Below are 26,672 nucleotides of genomic sequence, written 5' to 3'. Positions count from 1 at the left end.
ACAGCTAATGCTTGTTAAAACATTTATTCTTAATTACTGGTTCTGTTTTCTTCTTGCTATGGAATTTGTTTGCATTCAATTTGTGTTTTGTATTTTTTTCAAGCTTAATATATCACACAAAATTTCTAAGGTGTAAGAAAGCAATATTTATTGTTTATGCATAAGATAATTCATGTATTGAATGTAGTGAAAGTAATAGCTGTCTTCAAAACATTTAGAGGATGAAGTTAGTACTAATGAAAACAAGTAGTCTGGTAGCATTGATTTGGAGCAATCATAGTATAGGTGAGTATTTTGCAGTTTTTACTGCACATGTTCCAAACATTTTATTTGCAATCTGCAACCCTTTTGTTTGTTCTATTCGTAGGCCCCTGTTAAGTAGAGACTGCCAATCTGTCCCAGATTGTTTGATGGTTTTGTAATTTGTAAAATGACTAGTGTCACCGTAACTCACTTTCATTTGTGACCTTAAGAAGGATTTGAAGCCAGCTGTCTGAAAGTGAACAGCTAGTGCACAAACTCATTCTACCCAATCCTCAAGAAGATACTTTAAATTTGTTCATAAAACTTATGTTCTGTATCAAGAGTGTCATATAATGTAAATACAAAGTGGTGTTCTACAGTATATTTTATAAAGCATTGATGTGTCCACAATAATACTATAATGTCAAATTTTGATCACCATCTTTGAACAAAGCAGCAAAGAGTCCTGTGGCACCTTATAGACCAACGGATGTATTGGAGCATAAGCTTTCGTGGGTGAATACTCACTTTGTCGGGTGCATCTTTGAACAAAGACATAGTTAAATTTACAAGAATATAGTGTAAGGTAACAAAAATAACAAAGGAAAAAGGATTGATATTGGGATTATTTAGTTTTAGAAAAGCAATTAAAAGGTAGCATGACTGAAATATTTAAAATATTTTAGAGTTACTATTCCAGGAGTGCTAATGAGAACTACAGAGAAGGTTGCCCAAGCGTTTCTATTATAATGCACTATTTTGATTTGGTTATAACTGTGTGATTCATACTAATTTTTGTTACAGGTTACCGATTATTCATAAATTTCAGTGAATTTAATTAATCTGGAAATCCGATATGAAAATATTCTCTTATGTGTTTTAAATAGCTGAAGGGGAAACTGTCAAGCTTTTCACCCCTTAAAGGTCATTTTCTTTAAAGGTTTCAACATGAGGATTCCCCCAACCACCCACCTTTCTTTTTTTTGTTTTTGGTTACTAAAAAGAAAAGCATACCTTCTGGTGTGTCTTAACATACTAGTAATGTCATGCAGCACGCCTCCCCCCCCCCACACTTGATTTGTATTTATAGTGTGTTGTAGAGAGGAGGTTGTTTTACAGTAGTCTGTTAGAGCAAACATCTGTCCTTTGTGAGTACCCTGATCTTTATAACTGCAAATAAATAAAACTTGTAATATTCAGTATAACTAATTTTTGAGCTCTAAAAGCTTGATAGTGTTTCTTTAGGAAAAAATAAAAACATTGCAAAATTAACTGAAAACAATGGAACTTTCACCTGTTGGGCACAAATTAAATTTGTGTTAATTCATCTAAATCTGTGTTTTATCAATTAATTATGCAAGTTAATTCTTTTTCTTTCTGGAAATTGCAACTTGACTATAGAGGAAGTGATTTCTGTTCTTAATTGTCATGTTTTATTCTTTGACTTTCTCACCTTTACATGCTCTTTTTCAGATATTCCTTATTTCCTTGGCACAATGAAGGTATTATTAAGACAAGTTAGAATCTATTGGGTCTAATCTATCCCTTTGATTTATTATGAGATGATTATTTCTGTGTATCTTGAGAAATTTGTTACTGCTTTGATGTGCTGTAGTGATTTTTCTAAGGTATGTAGTTATGCATGCCAACATACTCCAAATAAGCATCAATTTCTAATTTGTAACTAAAAATCTATATGTTGTTTTTGCCTTATTTTTAGTGCAGATAATTAATATGTGATCAACATTTCAGTGTGGTAAACTGACGGTAATAGTAAACTGGATTTGGAGGTCCATTGGCAGAGAGAGGCTGCCTGTAAGATTATCAGCAGAGAGAAGCTGACAGTTCCCTTGCCCCATACTATTTTGCACTGAAAATCTTTCTTCATCTCCTCTCCTCTCCAGTCCATCCCTTAGAAAGATTAAAAGATTATACAGCAGCATCTTTGGACCTCTGCTCACAGACGACAGTCTTTTAAAGAACTGACCTTTCATGATGGAGAACTGAACTGAAGTAGTGGGAACTGGCAACACAAAATAACTTTTTAACATGGAAGATTGATTTGTTGATTTCTGCTGACCCATTTCCTCTTGTGCTGAGCACATCCTGCTTCCCAAAGTCCTTTGTTACCTTTATCCTTAGAGAGTTCATCATTCCCTTCCCAACAGAACTGCCAAACTGGAATTTCAAAACTGTGTTACATTCAGTTTTTTCCCAGGAATTGATCACACTTCTAATTGATTGCTTAAATGATGATTTGCTTCTTAAAGGAGGCCTAGATCAAGAAGAGTTTTCACAATTTGTGTACTGATTACAAAAAGTTTATAATGACTTAGTTTTAGTGTTTTCTGATGCAGTGTGTCTTGCATAGGATTATCTAGGTTTCTTTGTAGTTTCAGGTTTGGAAAATACAATTTATTTTCTCCCCAAGATTTCAATTGAGAGAACTTTGAATGAGATTGACAATTATTGCCTTTTTAACCCCTGATTTTAGTTTAAGGTTTCCCAGCATTGTAATTTATAGCAAGTTTAGATAAACTATGTAACATGTTCTGGGGCTTAAGCTTAGGAACCATTTTTTGTGTTAATTTTCCTTTAGACAGACATAGTGAGTGTCAATATACATAGGCACTGACTTCCTCTCTACCAGGGGGGTGCTCAACCCCTCTCCGCCGCAGGCCTGCCCTCACTCTACCACTTCCTCCAAGCCCCCACCCATGCCCCACCTCTTCATGACCCCGCTCCACCCCTGGCATCTTCTGCTGCCCATGACTGATATCCTGGCTGCTTGTCCCTTGCCCAGAGTTCCAGCTGCCGGCCGAGACCTCATAAAACTTGAGGGTGCTGCAGCACCTCCTGCACTCCTAGTTCCTCGCCTATGTCAACTCCTTAATGGTTAACAGTTTAACCAATAGAATTTTAAGGTTACATGGTTACTATTTTTAAACCCTATTTATATCCCTATTGCTGGTGAATGCTAAGCACCTGCTAATTTTTTTCCGTGGGTGCTCCAGGGCTGGAGCATCTGTGGAGTCAGTGCCTCTGCTAATAAAGACCCATACCCCTACCTTCCCATCCACTGTAAAACAGATACACAATTTATATAAAAATAGATGCACTCATTTACGTTTTATTGATGCAATATGCAAGTTGCAAAGAAACGTAATGAATTATAAAAAGTTTTGAAACAGATTACAGTCTAGAGCTAAGCATTATATATGTTGTGGAAATAACACTGCAATACACCTAAATACAATAGATACCAACTACCCCATTTGAACCATAGCTTATGTTTTGGAAGAGATTGTTATTGCCTATCTCAGAGAAGGCTGGGTTCTAGAACCCCTCAAACACACTGTACTTAGGCAACTACTGAAGAAGAAAGTTCTGAACTCCAGTCAGCCACCTCCCAGTCTGACTCTTGAAGTTCTTTTTTGTGAAAGGTCATCAAGAAAATGGCAACATGAAAATATAACGGATATCTAGCTCCCTGAGGCCCCTGGCCTTATTTGGTGACATTTCAGACTGGAAGTCTGAAGCACTTCTTGTGCAATGGGCAGAGGCCAGATACCTTTATTGATATCCCTTGACTTGTTATCAGATTTCAGCACTTGCTGACACAGCTGTGTAACTTCATCAAGATGGCTGGAATAGCTTTCAAATGGTGTTCTGCTCATTGCTTCTGGTGGTTTCTAGAAGGTGGTGATGGTTGGCTGCTCCATCTCAAAGGTTCTTATTTGTGGAGATTTGCAAGACTCCAGTCTGTCACATCTTCTGTTCAACATCTATATAGAGTCTCTAGGAATGTATTGTGTGGAATTAGATGATGATATAAATTGCAGTATCATTAGTACACTGCTGACACCTATCTGGCATCTTCTTCTTTGACTCAGGCATGGGTGTTACAGAGCTCACTAAATGCCTAGCAGAATCTGAAATCGGGAATAAAACCATCTGCAATTCAGCTTGTCCACAACAGGGGTTATTCTGTGTAGCAAAGAGGTTGAGGATCTGATGGAATCTATAATTGCTCCATAAGCGCTACACATACAGGAAGAAATTGCAGAGTGTATTGAGCTTTGCCATGTCAGATTTATATATTTTAGTGCAGAATGTCAGCCATATCGCTGATTACATATTCATTGTTTCTATAGCAATCCAATATCTTCACTGCTTTTTTTTTTTTAAAGATTATACTAACAAAAAATAATGTGTAGTGGATTAGGAAGCATCTCTTATTCAGCACTTTAAAATAAGATACAGTTGTGCAGTTCTTTAGTCTATTAGTATGAATTTGAGCCTTTAATAATTTGTTTTGCAAGGATTTACTTTTGTAAAATTCACAAATTTTTTAAACATGAAATTAGGCGTAGGTATCATTTTAATTTAAATCTTCAATTAATCTGCTTTATTCCAAAATAAACTACACTTATTAATTTCCCATGTTTTCCAACTATTCCTTAACCTGATCAGCACTATACCCTGAAGATTAAAAAACAAAACAAAAAACATACCAGTGGGCCAAATGCTGGCCCTCCTTTATATTTGTGCATCCCTGTTTAAGAAATGTTACTATGTAAAAGATATGACTTGTATTAAGAGAAGAAAGTGTGATATAGTTGATCTTTTGCAGATTATTAAAACAGTACACGTTACAAAAGCATGGAGTGTTATACTGTTTCTAGTTGAAAGCTGAATAGAATAAGCTTGTATGCTTTATTTGTTGCATTTCTTTGAAGATCACTAAGTCCATCCTACTGTGTAAACCTCTTGAGCTAAGCTGCAGTTTCTTAAAACAAACAAACAAACAAACAAAGAAACAAAAAAACATTGGGGTGGGAGGTAAGGCGGCAGCCTTCCTCAGTTGTTTGTCATCCTTTCTGTTTAATATCAAGGTTCTGTTCTATAATTTTTCTATTATCATCATTAGCCCCTTGTGTACATGAAAATCAGATAAACTAAATTTACTAGATATTCTTTTGAAATCATGTTTAATAAGGTAACTAACCTGCCACTGTGAATAAAATAGAAACTGTCAAGAGTTTGAGCACATTTATGGTAGTGCTGTTGAGTCCATTTTTATTTCATGTAGTTTTGCTAAGCGACTGATCCAGTAAGCCCGGCAAAACAGAAAAGCAGCAAATATATACGCACTTACTTTATCAGCCAAGAATACTTGGGTGCTCAAATATAAACTATATGTAAAGGATAGCATATTCTGTTGCTTTGGCAGGATTCTATAACAGAAAAGCTTCATTGATTACTGCAAAATTACAATTGATTTTATTACAGAAAGTGTCAACATGGGAATAAAAATTAATGGGACTATGAAAATTTGTTTGGAAAGTCATAGATTTATTCGGATGGTGTTGCTGTATGGTACAGCACTTTTTGAAATATAAAGATAGAAATATCAAGTTTTAGAACGTTCTTCCTTCTTTATAATGTTAGCTAACTGTGGCTCTGATCCTGTGAGGTGTTAGCATCCTCAGATTCCAGTGAAGTCGGTGGTACTCGATTTCTGAGCAGCTTGCAGGATCAGGTCTTATACGTAGGTGTGTTTATACTCTCCTCTAAGTCTTGGAGAGCTGATAAATGTGACTTTTAAAGGCAAAAAATTAAATATAGTGGTACATGCGGTATCCAAGATCTCAACTACTGTATACTGATGAAATTTCTATAAAGGGTTTAATTGTTAGGTTGAGTACTGTTTTATGAAAACTGTATGGAACACTGCTTTCTTTTGAAATTGCTCTTCAAAAAGAATTCCTATTTCATATAAAAAGATGCCAGACTCACAAAGATTTCCTTTCTTGTTTCATAGACGTTCCATCTTCAGAGCAGCCTGAACTGTTCCTAAAGAAACTTCAGCAGTGCTGTGTAATTTTTGACTTCATGGACACACTATCAGATCTTAAAATGAAAGAATACAAGCGCTCCACTCTTAATGAACTGGTGGACTACATTACAATAAGCAGAGGCTGTTTGACAGAGCAGACTTACCCCGAAGTAGTTAGAATGGTGAGTTTCTTCTTTACTGTGGACACTTTAGATCCACATACAATGCCAGCTACATATTGGGGGCCAAAGTGAACCCTGGAATAAGCGGACTAAATGTGACCTTGGGTATGTATTTTCTAGTAGACGTCACCAGAGGATACTACTTCTAAGACCAATAAAACTCAAATTTTCACTTGCAGTGAAGTGAAATCAAATTAGGACATCAAAACACGAGTGTCAAATATGTAGAAAAGTATACCCAGAGCAATTCAAATTTCAGCATTCAGAGCATGAAGTAGACACAAACTTATTGTGCTTTTTTTCCTAGTGAAACAGAATGGAGTAATTTTAGAATGTTTGTCTTTATTTTTTGTAAGATAGTTTTTATCTTTAAATCTAATAAAATCTCATCACAAAGGAACTTTGTCACTTTTGCCATGTAACTGAGCATTGAAAAGTGATGCATAGGATCAACATTAAAATTGCAGTGCTTTGCTCTTTAGATTCATAGCAACTACAATTAAGAGGTCACCAGGAGTTCTCAATGGTAGTGGTAATCTTATTAATAAATTATTAGCTAACCCAAGTACCTTCAACATCAGTGCTGAACAACCACCAGATAGCATGAAGTGAAGAACATTCATTGCAAGCTTTAAGATAGATATGATAAAATCTTACTAAATTGCCACCTGAAGCAAAAGACAGATATTCAGAAATAGACTTTGTGGTGTTGGTTCTATACTGGTATTATGTGATCATTGAATCTGGTAATAGACACACACTTGTGGAGAACTATGATTAAATTTAATTTGCAGCATGCATCCACCTTTTTTTGTTACACGCAAGTTGTACACAAATACATACCTACTCTAGTGATTATCTGAATTATGTAGAAGTGTATGTTTTATACCATTGGAATATGTATTTGTGTGTGTGTGATTTGTGTTATGTGTATTTCATATATATGAAATATACAAAAAAACTGCATTAAAAGAATGCTAAGGTTTCATATGGAAACTTAATCCTGGCATTTGCTAACATCTGAGTACTTGTTTTTGCTACATTCACATTGTTAATGCACCTTTTTATGTAATTATAAAAATGCATTGCATGGGCAACGCTAATTTGACCTTCTTATGCATGTGCATTATGTTACAATCTAGAATTATATGATCACATACTGTTTTTTTCACAGGACCCCTGCCTTATTCAGTACACAGGAGGGATGGTGCTTACTCAGTGAACAGAAGCTATTCAATATCATGTTTTATCCTCATTGTTCCATGTGTGGCCCCATGCCTTATTTACTGTATACTATTCAAACCCTGCTATGAATATAGAATTATTAATTTTCTCCTGGGTGTTTCTGTGGTGCTCATCCCTGTAGTATCAGAGTGCTTCACAAACATTAATTAATTTATCTTCATAAAACTGCTGTGAGGCCAGGAGGCGGTATTCCCTTTTCAGAAATGACAAACTGAGACAGAGAGATTAAGGTCAAAGGTATCCAGTAATTTTGGATGCCCAAGGCTTGACTTTTTTCAGAGAACTTAGCATTTTTTATCATTTTTATTTGCTCAGAGCAGAGTTTTCATTGACTTCAGTTGCAGCTGAGAGTGCTCATCACTTCTGCAAATCAGGCAAGTGCAAGTTGGGCATTCAGAAAGTCAGTGATCACTTGTGAAAAGTTTGGTTTAAGTGATGTCCCCAGCATCACATAGGAATTCTTTGGCAAAGGCAGGAATCGAATCCAGTTCTTTGGGGCAGCATTCAGCAGCCTTAACTATGAAATGATTCTTTCTTTTCTTGCAGTTCCCTTCCTCACTTACTGTACACCTTCCAATTTCTACAACAAATGAAGAAGGGGGTCCTACAGACCAGTGGTTCTCAACCTTCCCAAACCACTGTACCCCTTTCAGGAGTCTGTTTTGCCTCACATAACCCAAGTTTCACCTAATTGAAAAATGACTTGCTTACAAAATTAGACATAAAAATACAAAAGTACCAAAGCACACTATTACTGAAAAAGTGCTTACTTTTGCATTTTTACCATATAATTATAAAATAAATCGATTGGAATATAAATATTGTACTTACATTTCAGTGTATAGTATATAGAACAGTATAAAAGTCATTGTATGAAATTCTTATTTGTACTGACTTCGATAATGCTTTTTATGTAGCCTGGTGTAAAACTAGGCAAATTATCTAGATTAGTTGATGTACCGCTAGGTAAACCTCTGCATACACCCCCGGGGTATGTGTACCCCTAGTTGACAACCTCTGCTGTCAACCACAGCTTTCTTTTCTGTGCAGATTCAGTCCCTGAGCTTGATTCATCCTGTGCACTGAAGAGAGGGTGGGGTACCTGTAGAAAAAACAATTGTCCTCATGTAATTAAAGGCTATCATAATGCATACACACACAAGGGGAGCAAATTAAGATTTTACAGGCAATCACAATTCTATCATTTCCTATCTTCTGAGTACTTGATTTTAACATTCTTTTAAAGGTAGCTTTTTGTGTGTGATATTTTTAAAGGAAAAACCTGAAAAAACAAATTTAATCACGTTGAACCATGTCTGAATCACGTGGAAGTTGAGCATTAGGAACTTTATATCCACAGCACAGGCTTCTGCCTCTTGGCATCAGGGACTAACTGATAGCAGTACTGGGTTTTCATTTTCTGCTGTCCACTGGCATGTCCTTGTCTGAGTCCCAGTCTTCATCCTTACCCTCAGCTCCATGTCCCAGATCTAACTGCTCGCTTCTCTGCATTCTGGTCAAGCTAGTTCCTCCTCCTGCTCACCGCTTGGATGCCAACAGGGGAACATTATGACCACAGGAGTAACAGTCTTTATTCCTGTGCCTGGTATTACAGCAGTTCTTGGCTGCCAGGAGGAGGAAATGCAGTGAAAGTCCTGCTTAGTCCCTGCATGCTCAGTGAAAACAATTTTTGAGGTATCTAGCTGCAAAACTGGCTCATAATTTGGCCGAATTTGGGCAGATTGTCATAGGGACAACAAAAATTCATACCGTTGGCAACAGGACAACCCTTTTGCCAAATTTCAGGTCCCTTCTCCAAAACATGGAGGTGCTATAGCTTCTCAATAAAATGGTTGTAAAAATATTTTAACATGGGCAAATCAACCCTTTTCCCCATACTCCTGCATCAGAATAGTTTTTGTTGAAATTTTCAAAGAAACCTCAGCCTAAGGAAGATGCGTGGCTTGGAAAATTTCAGCCCAAATGGTTAAAGTATGGCAAAGTTATAAGCAAAAGAAAACAAGATCTTATGTTGGAAAGTGTCAGGTATTGCTACCTACGCCAGCTATAAAGTGCACACACACTTTGCAGATGTATTCTGTGTAAGTGTTATGCATGATGATGTGGCATAGAGTATAAAGGTTTTTAAAACATGCTTGGGTCATGTTGCTCATGAGTGTTGAATCCATGAGTGAATTATGCAGGTCATCCCAAATGAGTGCTAACAAATATTTTTTGCTATACCACACCAGCATGTATTTCATATATGCTACGTATTTTACAGGAAAGCTATCTTAGACATGTAGTGGTTTTTTTTCATCACTTTGCCAGCAAAAACCAAACTCCCTTTGTATCATGAGTCCAGCTGTACAAGCCTTAGAGGAGGAGACAGTCCCTCAACATTACCTAAAATAGATGTTTAGTGCACAGTGTTTCCCCTTGGCTAAGCAGTAGTCAATTTTGGAACCTTGCAGCAGGTCACTTTCAGTTGCTGGAGAAAAATTGATGATGTGAAGTCAGGTATAGTATAACTTGTTTATTTACAATATGTATATGAGTCCTGTTGTTCTTAAACTGAGATAGATCTAACTGTGTGAAGGCAGCTTTGTACGCCCATTCAGTGACCATGAACAGCCACAAGGAACAGCTGCTTTTGTGCATGTTCCTCCAGGTCTCCAGCTATCCTCCCAACTGCCATTGATCTTCCCTTTCTGGCTGACCTGTCATGATCCAGTCAGGAGCCAGGAGAACAGCAGCAGATTCACCCTTAGTAAATTCATCACACTGCTCTGTGTTGACTGCGCAGCACATTCATCACAATAATATTTTGAAGTTAAGGTATGATATCTTAAGACCTACCAAAACTAAACATAAATGCTATTTGGAAAACTTGGTGAAGTATTCTCTTTACTGTGATGTCTAGCACTCATTTCTAGCACTTTTGGGTTGCGACATACCCATCCAGGAAAGAATATTGGCCATCCTGGCCTTTGGGCCAGTGTAATCTTGTGCGGGAGGGGTGGAATTCCATATCTGGAGGGGAGGGGATGGAAAGGGAATCAATGTTAAGACTGATTTAAAAAAAAAAAAAAGGAGAAGCAAGGAGAGGATAAAAAAGCACCTCTTTGAGCTGAAGGTTTGACATGCTAGTTGTCGTACAGAGGAATAGTGGTCAAAGTGCTGGTCACTTGCTGCTAGTCTTGATTGTCTGGAGGCATCTGACTTTAAAATTATATTATATATGGAAAAGCTTTTTAGGTCATTTATACAGTTTTCTAAAATGCACTAGTTGTAATTTTTCTCTGCCTATAAAACCTGAAAAGTTGATTTATGATACTAAGGCAGCCTGGCTTTATAGATAAAGTGATATAAAATCCATTACTAATATTATTTTAAAACTCTCTTGAAAATGTTTCTAATTTTTTTGATAGAATACATGTTGCTAGTGGTATGGTATAAAGGTTTTATGGGCACTCATTTGGGATGATCAGCATAGCTTACTCATGGATCTGCGGCCTGCAACTCATGCAGTTCATGGTATTTAAAACTTAATGCTGTGGTCCGGTATTCTGTATGTTCTCTCTCGCTCTCATTTTTGTGTTTGTGTTCGCCCCCACCCCCTTTACGTTTATCAGTCTGTTTTTTAACCAACCTGCTTTGCTTGTTTTAACTTTCGAAGCTATGCTAACTTTTGGAATTTGTATTGATGGGGAAAAAGTCTTATTAGTGGTCACCTGACATATGAGGCCTTATAGGAATTATCAGTATCACTTCCAGTAGAAGAATAACGGGCACTTGTGCTAATGGAAATCGGAGGATTTATTCAGAAGGAGTGTATTGCACAAAGCCCGTTTCCCCTGTAGTTTTTGGTGTGTCATTTAGTGAGCATTTTACATCCTTTAGATTTCAGCTGGTCTGAAGAAAAAGGCCGTTACCACTTAAAACACAGTGTATGCAAAAGAAAATGTCAGAGATACAGTTTTATGGACAAAATAATATGGCACTTAATCTGAAATAATTTACCACTGTCTGAACAAAATTTGCAAGCTTAGAATAAAGTAATGATGGTGATTTTGCTCTTAGATTAAGCACTGTTAGTTGAATAAAATGAATGTTTGTATTAGCCGTGCATTATCCTGCAGTGTGCTTGTAGGGCTTTTTATGCTTTCAAAAGCTTAACATGTAGATTGAGAAACTGACTGTTTCTATTTAAAAAGGCAGATGGGTGGGAAAAATGACTTTTGGTTAAATTTAAATCCTTGAATGAATTTCTGTGGTAGGTGCCCATTCTTTCCTTTGCAGATTATAACCCCCCTCGGCCCCAAACATTTGCTGTAGTGTTTATGCTTTAACCCAGGATAACTAACACGCTACATTTTATTGACTGGATAATGAAACTCAGTTGTGATACATAGCTTTCAGAAAAATGTTCCTTTACTACCTGACTCTTAAATGCAAAACTTGACCATAGTGCAATAGGTGTCTTCCTGAACTTTTCTATCATTACAAATTAAGTGCAATGAAAAAATTAACCTGCATAGGCAAAATTAGACTCAAATCAGGTCTATTCTGGCTGTCCTGGTCAAAAGGCTGCTGAACAGCACAGGGACAGGCAGGGATCTGTTGTAAATAACGAAGTCAAACATCAGAGAAATTATCAGAGGGGTAGCCATGTTAGTCTGGATCTGTAAAAGCAGCAAAGAATCCTGTGGCACCTTATAGACTAACAGACGTTTTGGAGCATGAGCTTTCGTGGGTGAATACCCACTTCGTCAGATGCATGCGCATGCATCTGACAAAGTGGGTATTCACCCACGAAAGCTCATGCTCCAAAATGTCTGTTAGTCTATAAGGTGCCACAGGATTCTTTGCTGCTTTTATCAGAGAAATTATCGCTTACCAAACAATACATCCAAAGAGCCAGTTGCTGATCTCTGTTCCCGTGGTATGAATCTGGAATGATTTAATTGACTTCATTCTGGGTTTACACTTGCGGAAAGAGATCAGAATCTGGTTCAGCTAATGTAACAGAAGTGAGAGACCTGATAGATAAAGCTAATCCTGGTTAAAGCTAATATCAAATGCCTGGTATACAAGGCAAACAAAGCCAAACAAGGCAGTTGTTGAGGAATCCTTTTTAAGTGAAGGTGCTAGCAGTCAGACTTACCGTAATTGTGAATTTCTTCATTTTCATTAGCTTTGCTTATGATTAGTAGTGGACCCTGGCCTCAAAATCCAGATCCAATTTCAAATGTTCCCAAGTTTAAAGGCTGGTTGAATCAGCAGATGTACTGCAAATCTGTACCTCTTTAGTATTAACATTTTTAAAAATAACTTGTTTTGTGTATTTTCTCTGTCGTTTTTTTGGGGAAAAAATCAGATTAGATTTACGCAATATCAAGTTTAAATAAAATAAATAAAACAATACAATTTTCCAATAATGAATAGTGACAAATTTTGGCTAAAATATTTATCTTAACGTCATTTGAGAAGGTTTGTGACAAGTTAAGAAATATCAAGGTGCCAGAGTCATTGCCTGAAAGATTGCAGTGCTAAAATTACAAGAGTACACAAAGAGTGCTTTGAAACCACCTAAGAACTCTGTATTCTTGAACTCCATTTTTTGAGTTTTTCTTTTCAGGAATAAAATGTTACTGCAGAGCTAGGATCCTCTGAACCTAATAATGGATTTGTAATGGAAGTCCCCAGATAGCTTTAACTAACTGCAAAGTTACCCAAGGCATTTATGAGATATTGAAATTTACAGAAGATGTAGCTATAAAATATGAATTTGAAGAAGTAATTTTAAATTTCTGCTTGAGGATTGTCAGATGATATTGGCACTAGAAGCAAGAACAGAAAAGAAAAGAAAACAATGTGTTCACACTGAACCTAACCCTTTCACACTTTTTATTTGTTTTAAATATAATTGACAGCAAACTGATTAGTTGGATGCCAATTACTCAGTACTTGTTAAAGAAGCATCCTCAGCTTGAAATCCAGTTGTTTTCAGACAATGGATTATAAGTAGTTTCAGCTACTACACTTGCCCCGGGAGTTTTCCTACCAATTTTTGTGGTTTTAGAATAAGATTTGCTTATTTTTAGAATGTTTTTTTTTTCCTGACTCATATTTGTGTGGGTTATTTGCTCAGTCCAAGAAACTGATTATACAGGAGAAATGATTTTCCTGATTATACAGGAGAAATTATGAAACTGACTATGTACAGCTTTTAAATGAGCAAAGTAAATAAACTAGAAAAACAAATTAGAAAAAAATTTTGTGCTTCTTTGAGTAATGGTCCCTATTGTATTCTACTGTGAGTTACATGTGCATACTGTGTGCCTGAGCCAGAGAATTTGAAAGTACTGTCCATTGGTCCGCACATGCACCCTGGTCCACCTTGCATCTCTGACCGAGGGAATAAAAGGTGGTACAGACTAATCATCTCTTCAGTTTCTTCTCACCACCAGGTTGGAATCTAGAGTGTCCGCAGCTTTGACTTCATCCAGTGTGGGTACCAGACTATGCCCAGTACGCTGGGCTTCAGACTCTGAGCTTCCTGACCATGATCCTTCTCAGTCAGTGATGACCACCAATGATGCCTGTACTGCCTTGGGGAAGCTCACGTTGCGGCAAGTGTATGCCTATCTCATTCCTCAGCTGTATTCAAGAATGGCGGGATCTTTGTCTCCATAAATGCCTCATGGAGAAGGCGATGAGGCCCCAATCGGACCCAGGCTGGCGAAACCCCGCCCCCATACATTCACTTGATTCAGCAAGGAGTGCACTTCCTGCTGCAAAATGCAACTCTGATACGGTAGAATCCATCCTCACAGGCCTCATAGCAGGGCCTTGTTGGGAAGCTAGGAAGCACTCTCATAAGCATGAGATTAATGTTCCTTTAAGTTCACTTCAAAGGAGTTGGACTTGACTGTAAGCAAGCCTCCCAGCTCAGTCCATGAGGACTTTGGATGTTTTAAGTCCCAGAGACACAACAAGGAAGCCCACAAGCATTGGACTACATCAGTTCCAAACTGTGTCCTGTCAGTACTGTCATCCCCGACTCCAAACCCTGGGATCCATCTACACTGATGAAGACCAATCACTGCCAACTCTGGATACCACCCTTCTCACCAGCTCTGATGACCTGGACAAGCAGAGTCCCCCTCACACTGGAGAGGTCTGAATGTGTTGCCACTCCACAAGATGTCTTCACCCTCCCAGATCCAGAATCCTCTCCTCCATTGGGACCCTCTGTTTCCCAGGATATAATATCTTGTCAGAGAGAACCAGTTATGCAGTGGAGCCTGTTAAGCTCCCGTATGCAGAATACACCTCCCCTCCAATGGAGCTGGACTCAGCCTTCTGCTCAAGAGATTCAGAGCCATTGGCTGAATTGCTCTTCCCTTACCATACTTATCCTCCACCACCTAAAAGACCTGCACAGGTTCAGGATCAACCTCTGCTTCATCTAGCTTAGAGCTGCTGGTACCCCATGCCTATCAACCCCTCTTACTGGCCATGTTGGGAGCCTTGGTATCTAGTTGATCCCATCTGCTAGGGAGTCACCCATTGCCTCCCCTCTAAGGGGATGCTCAGGTCTACTTCGAGATCCGACAGAGGAAGAAGATTAGTATGCTCTGGTTCTGCCAGAACCAGCAAGATTGCCATCATCATTCCCAGATGAAACAGTGACTTTTTCACCCCCTCATCCCCATGACCTCAGGTGGTTCCAGGACCTTCTCCACAGAGTTGCTGGAAAGCTTCAGATTCTCCTTGAGGTGGTCCAGGACTCCTAGCACAAACTGTTAGCCAACCTGCACACCTCTGGAACTAACAGGGCTCCAGCAGGATTTAAAGGGCCTGGGGCTCCCCACTGCAGCCGGAGCCCCAGACCCTTTAAAGCGCCGCCGGAGCCCTGCTGCTACTGCGCTATACGCGAACCCATGTTATATCGGGTCACGTTATAGCGGGGTAGAAGTGTATATGCTGATCGTTCCCCAGCTGTACCCAAGAAGGTGGGAACTTTGTCTCCACAAATACTTCATAGAGAAGGCCAAGAGGCCCCAATCGGACCCAGGCTGGGGAACCTCCCTATACATCCGCTTGATTCAGCAAAGAGTGCTCTTCCTGCTCCAAAGTGTAACTCTGTGATGCTACATCATCCGTCTTCATTGGGAGTCTGCATAAATATAGAAAAATCTGTTCTCACCCCTACATAAACTCTGGACTTCATCATGACAATCCTAAATTCTACCACTGCAAAGGCATACCTGCCCATGGACAGGTTCCAGACCATGAACAATATCATAGTTCATGGCACAAGTAACCCTCGAGTACCGCTCAAAACACATCTGTCCCTACTCAGTCACATAGCTTTCTTGATCACATAGCAGGCATTTCTTTCAAATTCTCTAGCTCAAGGCACATGGTGCACATGCTTAACCCACAGTGGAATATGGATAGGACCACATATCTCAAAGAAACTCCTGTTACAGGTAAGTAACCAACTCTTAGAGTTACTGTAACTTTAATTGTTACAATTAGGGCTGTCACGATTAATAGCGCAATTAAAATTAATGGTGCTGTTAAATAACAATAGAATACAATTCATTTTAAATATTTTTGGATGTTTACTAAATTTTCAAATACACCTCTACCCCACATAACGTGACCCGATATAACACGGGTTCACGTATAGCATGGTAGCAGCGGGGCTCTGGCTGCTGCTTGGAGCCCCGGAGCTCTAGAGGCCTGCCGCCCCTACCCTGATATAACGGAGTTTCAGCTATAACACGGTAGGGATTTTTGGCTCCCCACGACTGTGTTATAGCAGGGTAGAGGTGTATATTAATTTCAGTTACAACACAGAATACGAAGTGTACGGTGCTGACATATTTATTTTTATTACAAATATTTGCACTGTAAAAAAATATACTTTTCAGTTCATCTCATACAAGTTCTCTAGTGCAATCTCTTTATCATGAAAGTTGAACTTACAAATGTAGAATTATGTACAAAAAAACTGCATTCAAAAATAAAACAATGTAAAACTTTAGAGCCTACAAGTCCACTCAATCCTACTTCTTGGGCAGCCAGTCACTCAGAGAAACAAGGTTGGTTACAATTTGCAGGAGATAATGCTGTCTGTTTGTTGTTTACAATGTCACCTGAAAGTGAGAACAGGTGTTTGCATGACACTGTTGTAGCTGGTGTTCCAAGATATTTACATGCCATATGTGCTAAAGATTTATATGTTCCTTCATGCTTCAATCACCATTGCAGAGGACGTGCTTCCATGCTGATGATGGGTTCTGTTTGATAACGATCCAAAGCAGTGCAAACTGATGCATGTTAATTTTCGTCATCTGAGTCAGAGGCCACCAGTAGAAGGCTGATTTTCTTTTTCGATGGTTTGGGTTCTGTAATTTCCGTATCAGTGTGTTGCACTTTTGAGACTTCTAAAAGCATGCTCCATACCTCATCCCTTTCAGATTTTGGATGGCACTTCAGATTCTTAAACCTTGGGTCGAGTGCTGTAGCTATTTTTAGAAATCTCACATCGGTACCTTCTTTGCCTTTTGTCAAATCTGCTGTGAAAATGTTCTTAAAATGAACATGTGCTGGGTCATCATCCAAGACTGCTATAACATGAAGTATATACAGAATGCGAGTAAAGCAGGTCAGGAGACATACAGTTCTCCCCCCCCAGGAGTTCAGTCATAAATTTAATTGACGCATTATTTTTTTAATGAGCATCATCAGCATGTCCTCTGGAATCATGGCCGAAGCATGAAGGGGCATACAAATGTTTAAGATACCTGGGATGTAAATACCTTGCGGTGCTAGCTACAAAAGTGCCATGCGAACGCCTGTTCTCATTTTCAGGTGATCTTGTAAATAAGAAGCAGTCAGCAATATCTCCCATCACTGTAAACTAACTTGTTTGTCTTAGCGATTGGCAGAATAAGAAGTAGGACTGAGTGGACTTGTAGGCTCTAAAGTTTTACAGTGTTTTGGTTTTGAGTGCAGTTATGTAACCAAAAAAAAATCTGCATTTGTAAGTTACACTTTCACGATAAAGAGATTGCATTTCAGTACTTGTATGAGGTGAATTGAAAAATACTGTTTCTTTTGTTTATCATTTTTACAGTGCATATATTTGTAATAAAAATAATATAAAGTGAGCACTATGCACTTTGTATTCTGTTATAACTTAAATCAATATTGAAAATTGTAGAAAAACATCAAATATGTAATACATTTCAGTTGGTATTCTATTGTTATAAGTAGAATTAATCACGATTAATTTTTTTGAGTTAACTGCGATTAATTGACAGCCCTAGTTACAATCATAGCTAAAAAAATGAAGTATGATTTTGAAGTCCATGGTAGCTCTTTAAATGTTTAAATGCTTATAGTTTGTATATTTATGCAAGTGTAATGAGAATCTTCCTTTTTTCAGTATTTTTATTTCATTTTTTCAAGTGTACAGGATTGAACTGAAGTATTTCTTTTCCTTCAGCTATTTGCAGTTTGAAATATATGTCTTGTGATATCACCTAATTTCTCGAGATCATGCAACTCCAAACTTCGTCACTTTACCATGTGCCAGTTGCACAGCAGGTAGCAAGGTGTTCCATCACTCAGTCATAATAGTGAAAAAATAAAATAGTAAAGTTTGAGAAGTGTAGTTATTTGTGTGAACTGATGCAAACATTATGAAAAGGTTCACAATCTGTTAAGTACTGCGGCTCTTTCCCATCAAGTTATGGGCTTATCCAGTCAGAATGGCTTCAGATATTTGTAATACGTATGCACAAGTTACTGTGTACGTGCTATATTTATATATTTGGGGGGAGTCTATCTCCCATTTACAACAGGGGATGATGAGAGAAGATGTAAATTCACCGGTCACTAATGGGAGAATTTAGACTCCTATATGTTTCTACTGCAGTGACAATATATTTAAAGATCTGTTTGGTTTACTTAGTCCAAACTCCCTTTTCATTTCAGGATAAAGTTTGGCATGTACCCAATTCAGAAAAAAAGTAGTACAAAGTATTGAAATAAATTGAAATTGAGCTCAGTCTGACATTTTTAGTTACAGCCAGGTACAGGCAATACTTTTGGGGGGAACTTGGGACACTGTATGCCATGCTCTAGTTTGGTGGGGGAGGGGAGACTTGACTTGAAAAGGTTATTGTGGCTTTTGTTTGTTTGGTTTTTTTGGGGGGGAGGGTGTTTTGTGGGCATTCAGCCCTAACCTCACACAGGTTCTGTTTGGTATTTAAAAAGTAATTTCAGTTACAAATATCTTGGTAAAATCTTGCAACATATTGCCTATTAATATATATTTGGAGTTACATTGAAGTGGTTGATTGGTAGAGCTGGTCAATATTTTGTCAATTTCTGAATTAGAAAAAAAAAATCAGGAAAAATTTTTATTTGAAATTTACTCCCCCCACTTTTTTTGTTTCTAAATTAGAGTTGGTTGGAATTTAAAAAGAAAAAAAATGATTGTGGTGAGGAATCTTGGAAAAAGTTTTGAAACAGATTTTCTCTTTTGTTCCCCATGCATCTCTACTTTGAAGCCATTCTACTGTATTGTCAAAGATCTATATCTCAGCAGCTCTAGACTAATAAACAGGCTGTGAATTGATGCTACATGTATATGAACCATTACACTGTGTTTATGATTCATGCAGTAGTAGTCTTCATTCTTTCAGTTGCCTGCATTTCAATCCTTTGCGTGATACTTAGAAGAAGTACAGTATGTTCCAAGGATTGGCGCACTTCAGTGCCCCCACGACATTGATTTTAAAAATGAGGTGCCTACTGTAACAGTTCACGTTATCTTTTTAGACTTATAATTACTTGTGGACATCAGTTTAATGACAATTGGAACTCTTCACCATCAGGATAACTTGTCTGTCTATTTTCTTGACCAAGTCATCTAAATTTTGCCTCTATTTATAACATCAGCTTCTTCATTCCTAATGTGGACAAGAAAAATTAAAGGCAACTACACATCTTTTTCAGTTGTGGTTGTACCTTTTACTTTAACTTACTCTTATCTACTCTCTTTCTTGCATGCACAAGTGGATTTGGATGCATTTTATGCATGTGGCACTCGGCCATTACCTGGATTTTACAGTATATGCTTATTCAAAAATAATTTTGCTTTTGTAATAAGCTTACAGTATTCAGGTGCCAGTGTTGGCCTTTAACTAGTTGAGTGGCTAAAACCTTTTTCTCCCATTTCTTGCTCCAGCAGTCAGCACAGATAAATGTATCAATATTTGTTTTCCTTTTTAAAAGGTCCAGGCCCTGTATGCGTAGGACTTACACTTATTTCATTTCCTACAGATCAGACCCTTTTGATTCTTAAATATAGTGCTTTCTCTTTTAACTTACTGTAGCAGGGTGGACTCCTGCTCCGGGAGAGAAGGGGTTAAAACAGCCCTGGCAAGGGGCTGTAGCTGGAGCCAGAAGCCTGGGCTGATGGTGGGAGTGGCTGCAGCTGGGGGCCACGCCCCAAACTGAGCCACAAGGCTGTAGAAGAAGGCCAGGGGAGCAAGAAGCAAAGGAGTCTCTCTCTCTGACTGGAGAGAGAGACAGGCCTGGCTGCTTGGGAACTCACCCAGGGGATCTAGGGGAAGGCAGGGCTGGAGAAAAGCCTTAGGAGCTGAGAAGCCCTAGGCCAGCAACTCCCCAGGCTGCAGGGCATAATTCTAGGCCTGTAAGGTACTGGGCTTGCAGAGGGGCAGCCGGAGGGTGGGTAAAGGCAGCCAGGCCAAAACCCCTTTGTCTATGATGAGTGGCTGATACTGCAGTCTGCCCCAGGGCTTGGGGGCTAGACAATGACTGGGCAGCAGTGAATACTGAGGCAAGTGGGAATAGTGGGGTGGGGTTCCCCTGAGAGGGGGGAGACCCAGTTAAAGGGGCACCGGGGTCCAGGGAGGGGCCCGGGGCCAGCAGAGGATAGGTGGATCACTGGCCTGCAGAGGGCGCTCCGTAGCTGGAATCCAGCTAATTACCTGAAGTAACCAGCAGGAGGCGCTGTGGGGGCAAGGCCACATGTTTACACGTACCATTATTTTTAACAAGTTGACACTTGCTGTTTACTGGTAGTGGGAAGATATGTGCACTCAGTCTTGCCCAGTCTCTTTTCCAGTTGCTAGTTAATTTTAGAGTTGCAAGATAGGTTACTTGTCTTTCAAGAATGTGATTTCAGCACCCAAATAGTTGGTTTATGCCCTCAAACTCTGCCCACTGCTTGTCTTCATCTCATCAAGTACTAAAGAACAATAAGACAATGAGCCCCCATTTTTTCCGGTAACCCTGTTTATGGCTTCCATGTACTCGGAATAGGTTGTAATTTTTCAGTACGAGCGTTGCATACAATATTTAGAACTGTGCAGATGCTTTGTTAACAGTGGTTCAATAAGTACTTTCCCAGTGATGTGGTATGTTGCCCACAAATGTGGGTTTGTAATGGAAATAGTGGCATAACTATAGTGATACTAGATAACACTGCTATAATAAGTTTGTGAATAATAATTAAATGATTCCATCTTGACATGCAACTTTGAATGAATGAATGAATTGCTTTGACTCGATATATAAGGTTTGACATGTGTGATCATGTTTTGAACAATAAAGAAGAATGCAGCTATCTTGAAGAGTTCTTGTTCACTCTTTGGAAACCTAGCATCATTCGGTATAACTAAAATGAGATCTTAATTTAAGTAAAATTAGTTGGACATTAAATATTCCATGATCCCTGAAATTTAAATTACTTTGCCTTTAACAATAGTATGTTAATAAGGAAATGCTGTTGTGTCAGAACTGAGAGAGTTTGTTGATTCAATGTCTGTATGGAAATCCTTTTAAAAAAAAACGTAGTTTTCCAAAGAAAGGGCAGCTGATATGTCTAAATACGTTGTATAATTTTTTAGCTTAACATAAGACTGGCCATACTGGGTCAGACAAATCATCCATCTTGCCCAGTATCCTGTCTTCCAGCTGTGGTTGATGCCAGAAGCTTCAGAGGGAGTGAACAGATGAGGGCAATTTATCGAGTGACCCATTCCCTGTCGTTCAGTCCCAGCTTCTAGTAGTTAGAGTAGTGATGGGCAACCCATTTATGATCCAGATGAGACTGGAAACTGTGTCATGGAGAATCTTGTAAGTGAACAGTACCAAATTGAACTTAAAAAACAATAACCTCTGTATCCCCCAAAAATAACCCCCCCAAAATCCCCAAAGCTCACATGGAGAATGACTCATGATAAATGCTAGTAACCGGTTAGCAAGTATACATTGAATCCAATATCTGCTGTCACATAACAGGGTGCAGGCTACTAATGGCCACATCTGTCAATGTCGAATGCCATGTGACAGGAAGCAAAGATTTGTGTATATCATAAAAGCTGCAGTAAAAGTCACTGTGCTTCACTATTACTGTAGCTAAACACACCCTCTTGTGGTGAGAAGAAGGAAGTCCAGTCATAACCCATCTGTTTCCTCTGTTCCACACTTTCATTCACTGATTGCTTTATTAATCTTTCTCCCTCAGTTGTTACTGATGTTCCTTTTTTCTTCTCTTTGTTCTGTTTACAATGAGTGTCCCACGCTGTCTTGCACTGTTTCAGCCTTCCTGCTTTTTTCCTTGTTCCACTTTCTTTTCTTTTTTCGTAGTTAAATCTTTTACTAGTACCTCTTGTAATCTGAAGTGCACTTGATGCTGCCTTTAACAACGTATTGATTGTTTTTATGCTTTTGACATTAAAGTAACTCTGCATGTTAAATTACCAATATGCTGAAAATATAACTTGCAGATCTACTTTTGAAACTTTCTTCTGACTTATCACAGGTCACTGAATTACAAGAGTAAAAAGCTAGGTACAGAGACAAGAATGTTCAAGAAAGATTCATTGTGTATCTCACAACCTTCAGCAAAACCTCTGCTTAGTTTAACCAGAGAGGATAAAGGGGATCAGTGGGAGTCATGTATAGACTGGATCAGGACATAACATGCTGCTATTTTCACCTATTTGATAACCCAGTTAGGTCTGGGATGAACACCAGAGAAGAGGGAAAAGATTGCAATTTATCCTAGCTGTTTTACAAAGCTTTCACCACATTCAGTAGTGTAATTAACCTAGAAAAGCTGCCTCAGTAAGCCAAGCAGTCTCAGCAAAGCACTTCTAATTAGGTTTAAGTAGAACAAAACCTCCATGAACTAAAATATGTGATAAGTGACAAGCAAATAGTATTTATTGCTCCCAATTTGTGCCAAATATACAACTTAGTACTAAGTGTGCAGAGACACTAGAAACTATGCCATATGAGACTCCCTGATACATCCCACTAATATTCTCTCTGTGAAGGAAAATAACAAGGTTATATGGAAACTCTCATATTTTTACATCTGCTTATAGCGCATTCCTATTGATTCTAAATACCCATGCCCTAGACCTTTCAGATTACTGCCCTGTGTTTGAATTTTGCTCAGCTGGGCTGGGAGTAAGGAGATGAAGGGCTCTTCAAGGGAGAAACAGGCAATCAGTGAAATGGCAGCCTGTGAGGTGCTCTTGGAACACCATTATGAAGAAGGGACAAAGTTTTTTAAGGAAGAGGAGATCGTGGCAGGCAACAAGTTCATTAGGTTACTTAGTACTGCACAATTTCTAATGTGAATTAAGCAAAAGAAGTTCTGCCAGTCTCACAGCCGTAGTGGATATATACAGAGTTCTGGTGCCTGGAAATGACTACTATTTCAGAAGAGGCTCTTAATTTTCTTTTCTTTTGCTTTTTAGGTATCTTGCAATATATTTAGAACTCTCCCACCCAGTGACAGCAATGAATTTGATCCAGAAGAAGATGAACCCACCCTTGAGGCATCATGGCCACATTTACAGGTATTAAAATTATTAAATATAATCTGAGAACAAATCTGTATCACAGCTTGATATGTGTGATGTTTCCCTACACCGTTTGAATTGGTTCATAAGATATAGAAATCATTGTTATACCTTCCTAACACTGCTCTTTGCTACAGCTGGAGTACCTATGAAGATAAAAGAGCCTTTGTAATGTTTTCAGGACCTTCCTGATCAAGTCAGGGACTTAAATTCAGCTCAGGACTGAGAGTGGGCCATATTTTCCTATTTTCCTTCACTGCATTAAAAAAAATATTGTGGAAAATTGCACCTGTTCTACACTTGTACACAGTACTTCTTAGCAGCTTCTGCAGGAGCAGGGGAATGAAACTAATGTGATCTTAGTCAGTTTCACTCTGCTGGGCCCTTAGAAAATTGCTACTATGCAGAAGAAGCATACATGAGCCCTTGTTGCTAGTCAGGAGGATGAGGGAGAATATAAATGTTAGTCTGCTTCCCTTTTCCCTCCTAACAATGTATAGCCTTGTCTTCAAGAATTCATAGCAGAGCAGAGCATACTCTCTCTGCTATACATCCTCCTTGTGGGATGTATAGGTATGCCTTCAAATATCAATGCCAAATATCTTTAATGTACAGGAAAACAAACTCATTTCACAGAGAGGGTCAGAAGCTTCAGAAGCTTCTGGACCAAATTAACCACTGGCAGAAGTAATTATACGTTCCATTGATATCAAAGGGGCTATGTCCATTTATGTCACAGGTAAATTGCGTTCTCCTCTCTCCAGTTTAGAACAGGTCAGAGCCCGAACACCAGAGAGAGAGAGAGAGAGGAATCTGGGAGTTGCTATGAGTACAAGGGTATGATTGATCTCTACCTAGAGTAAGGAACTGGTTTGAAACTTTTATGCAGGGCTCCAACTCTGCCTATGAGAGATTTGATAAATCACACAATATTCTCATCCCAGAACTTAGAAACTGTCTCCTTTCTCTGTTTGTACTTAAAATCTCACAAAAATACTATAGTATATTAAATCCTGTGGGATGGTGGGCGCTGTACAGACACAGAACAAAAAGACAATTCTGGCCATAAAGAGTTTACAATCGAAGTATAAGTCAAGACAACAGATGGGTACAGACAGATGGCAGGGTACAAGGAAACAATGAGACAATATTGGTCAGCATGATAGGGAGGGGAGCGGCTATAGATTTACTTAGAAAATAGATGGTTTACACAGTAAAATTAACCTCACTGCTTGTCAGGGAGTTGATAGAAGTGCTTTCCTGTTGACCTACTGTTGAATTATATAGAGTTCTTGCACTTTTCCTTACTTCTGACCTCCCAGTTGTTTCCTTCAAGAAGAAATCACTAACTCTCAATAAGGCAAAGCAGCCACAGTATCATGTTATAGGGGAGTTTGCATGGAAAAGCTGTAGATTCCTTTAAAATTCATTTTTAGCTTGCCTTTTTCTCTCAACATCAATATTTATCCTTTCAAAAACTGGAAGGGAGCACATTTTAAAATGGTTGGTCTCTTAGGAAAGGTGTGATAGGGAGAATTGACAGCAGTCTATAACTCATCTATCTACTCATAGCTGCTTTTCTAAGAGAGCTAGGTAATATCTGTTACACTTTGCTTCCTTCTGCCTTGTTACATGCTTATTATATACTATCTGAATGGGTCTGGTCAGTTGCAGTCCCTTCTGAATTATATAGGCAGATATGGACTTTTGTGAAAGCAGTATCTCTAGTCCAGGGCTAATTCTCCTCAGCGAGTTGGATCTCATTCTGCATTAGTCTGTAGTGTTTCAATCTGTAGCAGAATGCTACAGTGAACAGTTTCTAATTACAATTAAATGTTTCCATACTGTTTCATCAACCCTCTCAAAATCATAATGGCTTTATTTTGTATGATTTCAGGAGTCCAGAGAACAGTGAGAATGTGCTTGCCAATTGCTCCAGAAAGCTGTACAACTCAATGAACAAGCATTACAAGATGATAATGCCTGTTCTTAGTGGGAATCAAAATGAAATTCCTCTGACTTAGGGTCAAATGATCAAGTTTAACATGTTATGATTATGTAATTAATTCTAGCTCTAAAGAAACACCTTAATAAATTTAAAAAAAAAATATCCATAAGGTCTTTCAAAACATAGACATTTTCTATTCTAGTGCATTAGGAAAAAAAGCTGGGAAACTTTACAAATAAAAATAAAATAAAATCATAGAATAAACTGTGATTTTGTTTCTTGCAGCTTGTATATGAGTTTTTCATACGATTTTTGGAAAGCCAAGAATTCCAACCTAGCATTGCCAAAAAGTACATAGATCAGAAATTTGTATTACAGGTAAGCAGGCTCATTTTCTTTAAAACTGTCAGCATGCTTTTGATACTTAATATTAATGATTTTTTTTTATTCCTAAAACCAGTTTATTCGAAAGTAAAATGTGTAACTCTTTCATCCTTCCATAATAACGGATAAGTGGGTAACAATAAAAGAGATTCAGACCAGCAGAGAGAGGAATATCGATCCATCACAGAAATTCAGACTAGGTGTTCCACAATGATGCCTTCTGGCACTGGAGTGAGACTGTCTAGCCATCATTTAATTTTGTCTCTACATTTTATTTTGTTAACTCTCTTAAGAAATTTGACTTACAAGTTGCATAACGCAATTGAAATTGTGGCAGTTTAAAATAAAAGTTTGGCCGTAGACTTTGATACATAGTATTTATAGATTATAAAAAAAAAATCTATTAAATAGAGATTGTTTGTTTTATGCCTGAAATTTGACTGGCTTTAAAATTGTCAAAATATCACTTTTAAAATATGGAAATATTTTCTCATTCTGGCTCAATAGCTGTTTGAGAGCTGGCAGAAAGAACAAAAGTTCATTAAGAAAACTCATTCCTAGAGGTGCACTGAAAACACTGATGCTGTGGTGGTCATGGTGGAAATAAATCTAAAGGCCATGTTAAGTTTAAGGTCTGTTAGAAGCACAGGAAGGGAAGTATCAATAATGGGCGGAAAAAAACTTGCATTCTTCAACAATTTAGTTCTATCTTGATGATGTGGTTGCCACCAGCATGACTCAACTGAGGAGGCCATCAGTCCTGCCAGTGGTAGCCAGTCTGGAGTTCTGTACCTAGTTCTTTGTCTTTCTAGTGTGCAGGCTGGCTTCCCTGTGCATTCTGAGGAACTAGGTTTCTTCCACACCTCAGCAACGCTTTGCATAATATGGGAAGGTAAAGA

The 26,672-nt window shown here is 38.4% G+C and overlaps 1 protein-coding gene across 6 annotated transcripts in view; it reads left to right on the top strand.

Moving 5' to 3' along the window:
- The window catches only part of PPP2R5E (protein phosphatase 2 regulatory subunit B'epsilon), a 118,905-nt gene that overhangs the window by 71,163 nt on the left and 21,070 nt on the right, over positions 1-26,672 (top strand). For 5 of the 6 annotated variants that reach the window (XM_030558544.1, XM_030558543.1, XM_030558547.1 and 2 more), the window contains 3 exons: positions 6,068-6,264; positions 23,337-23,438; positions 25,675-25,767. In XM_030558544.1, the coding sequence (XP_030414404.1) occupies positions 6,068-6,264; positions 23,337-23,438; positions 25,675-25,767 (392 nt within the window). The remainder of the gene's footprint in view (positions 1-6,067; positions 6,265-23,336; positions 23,439-25,674; positions 25,768-26,672) is intronic. The other variant, XM_030558545.1, reaches the window with a different exon arrangement.

Source organism: Gopherus evgoodei, chromosome 4 (genome assembly GCF_007399415.2).
Source record: "Gopherus evgoodei ecotype Sinaloan lineage chromosome 4, rGopEvg1_v1.p, whole genome shotgun sequence".
Taxonomy (NCBI): Eukaryota; Metazoa; Chordata; order Testudines; family Testudinidae; genus Gopherus; species Gopherus evgoodei.
This window is presented reverse-complemented; position numbering and strand designations above follow the sequence as displayed.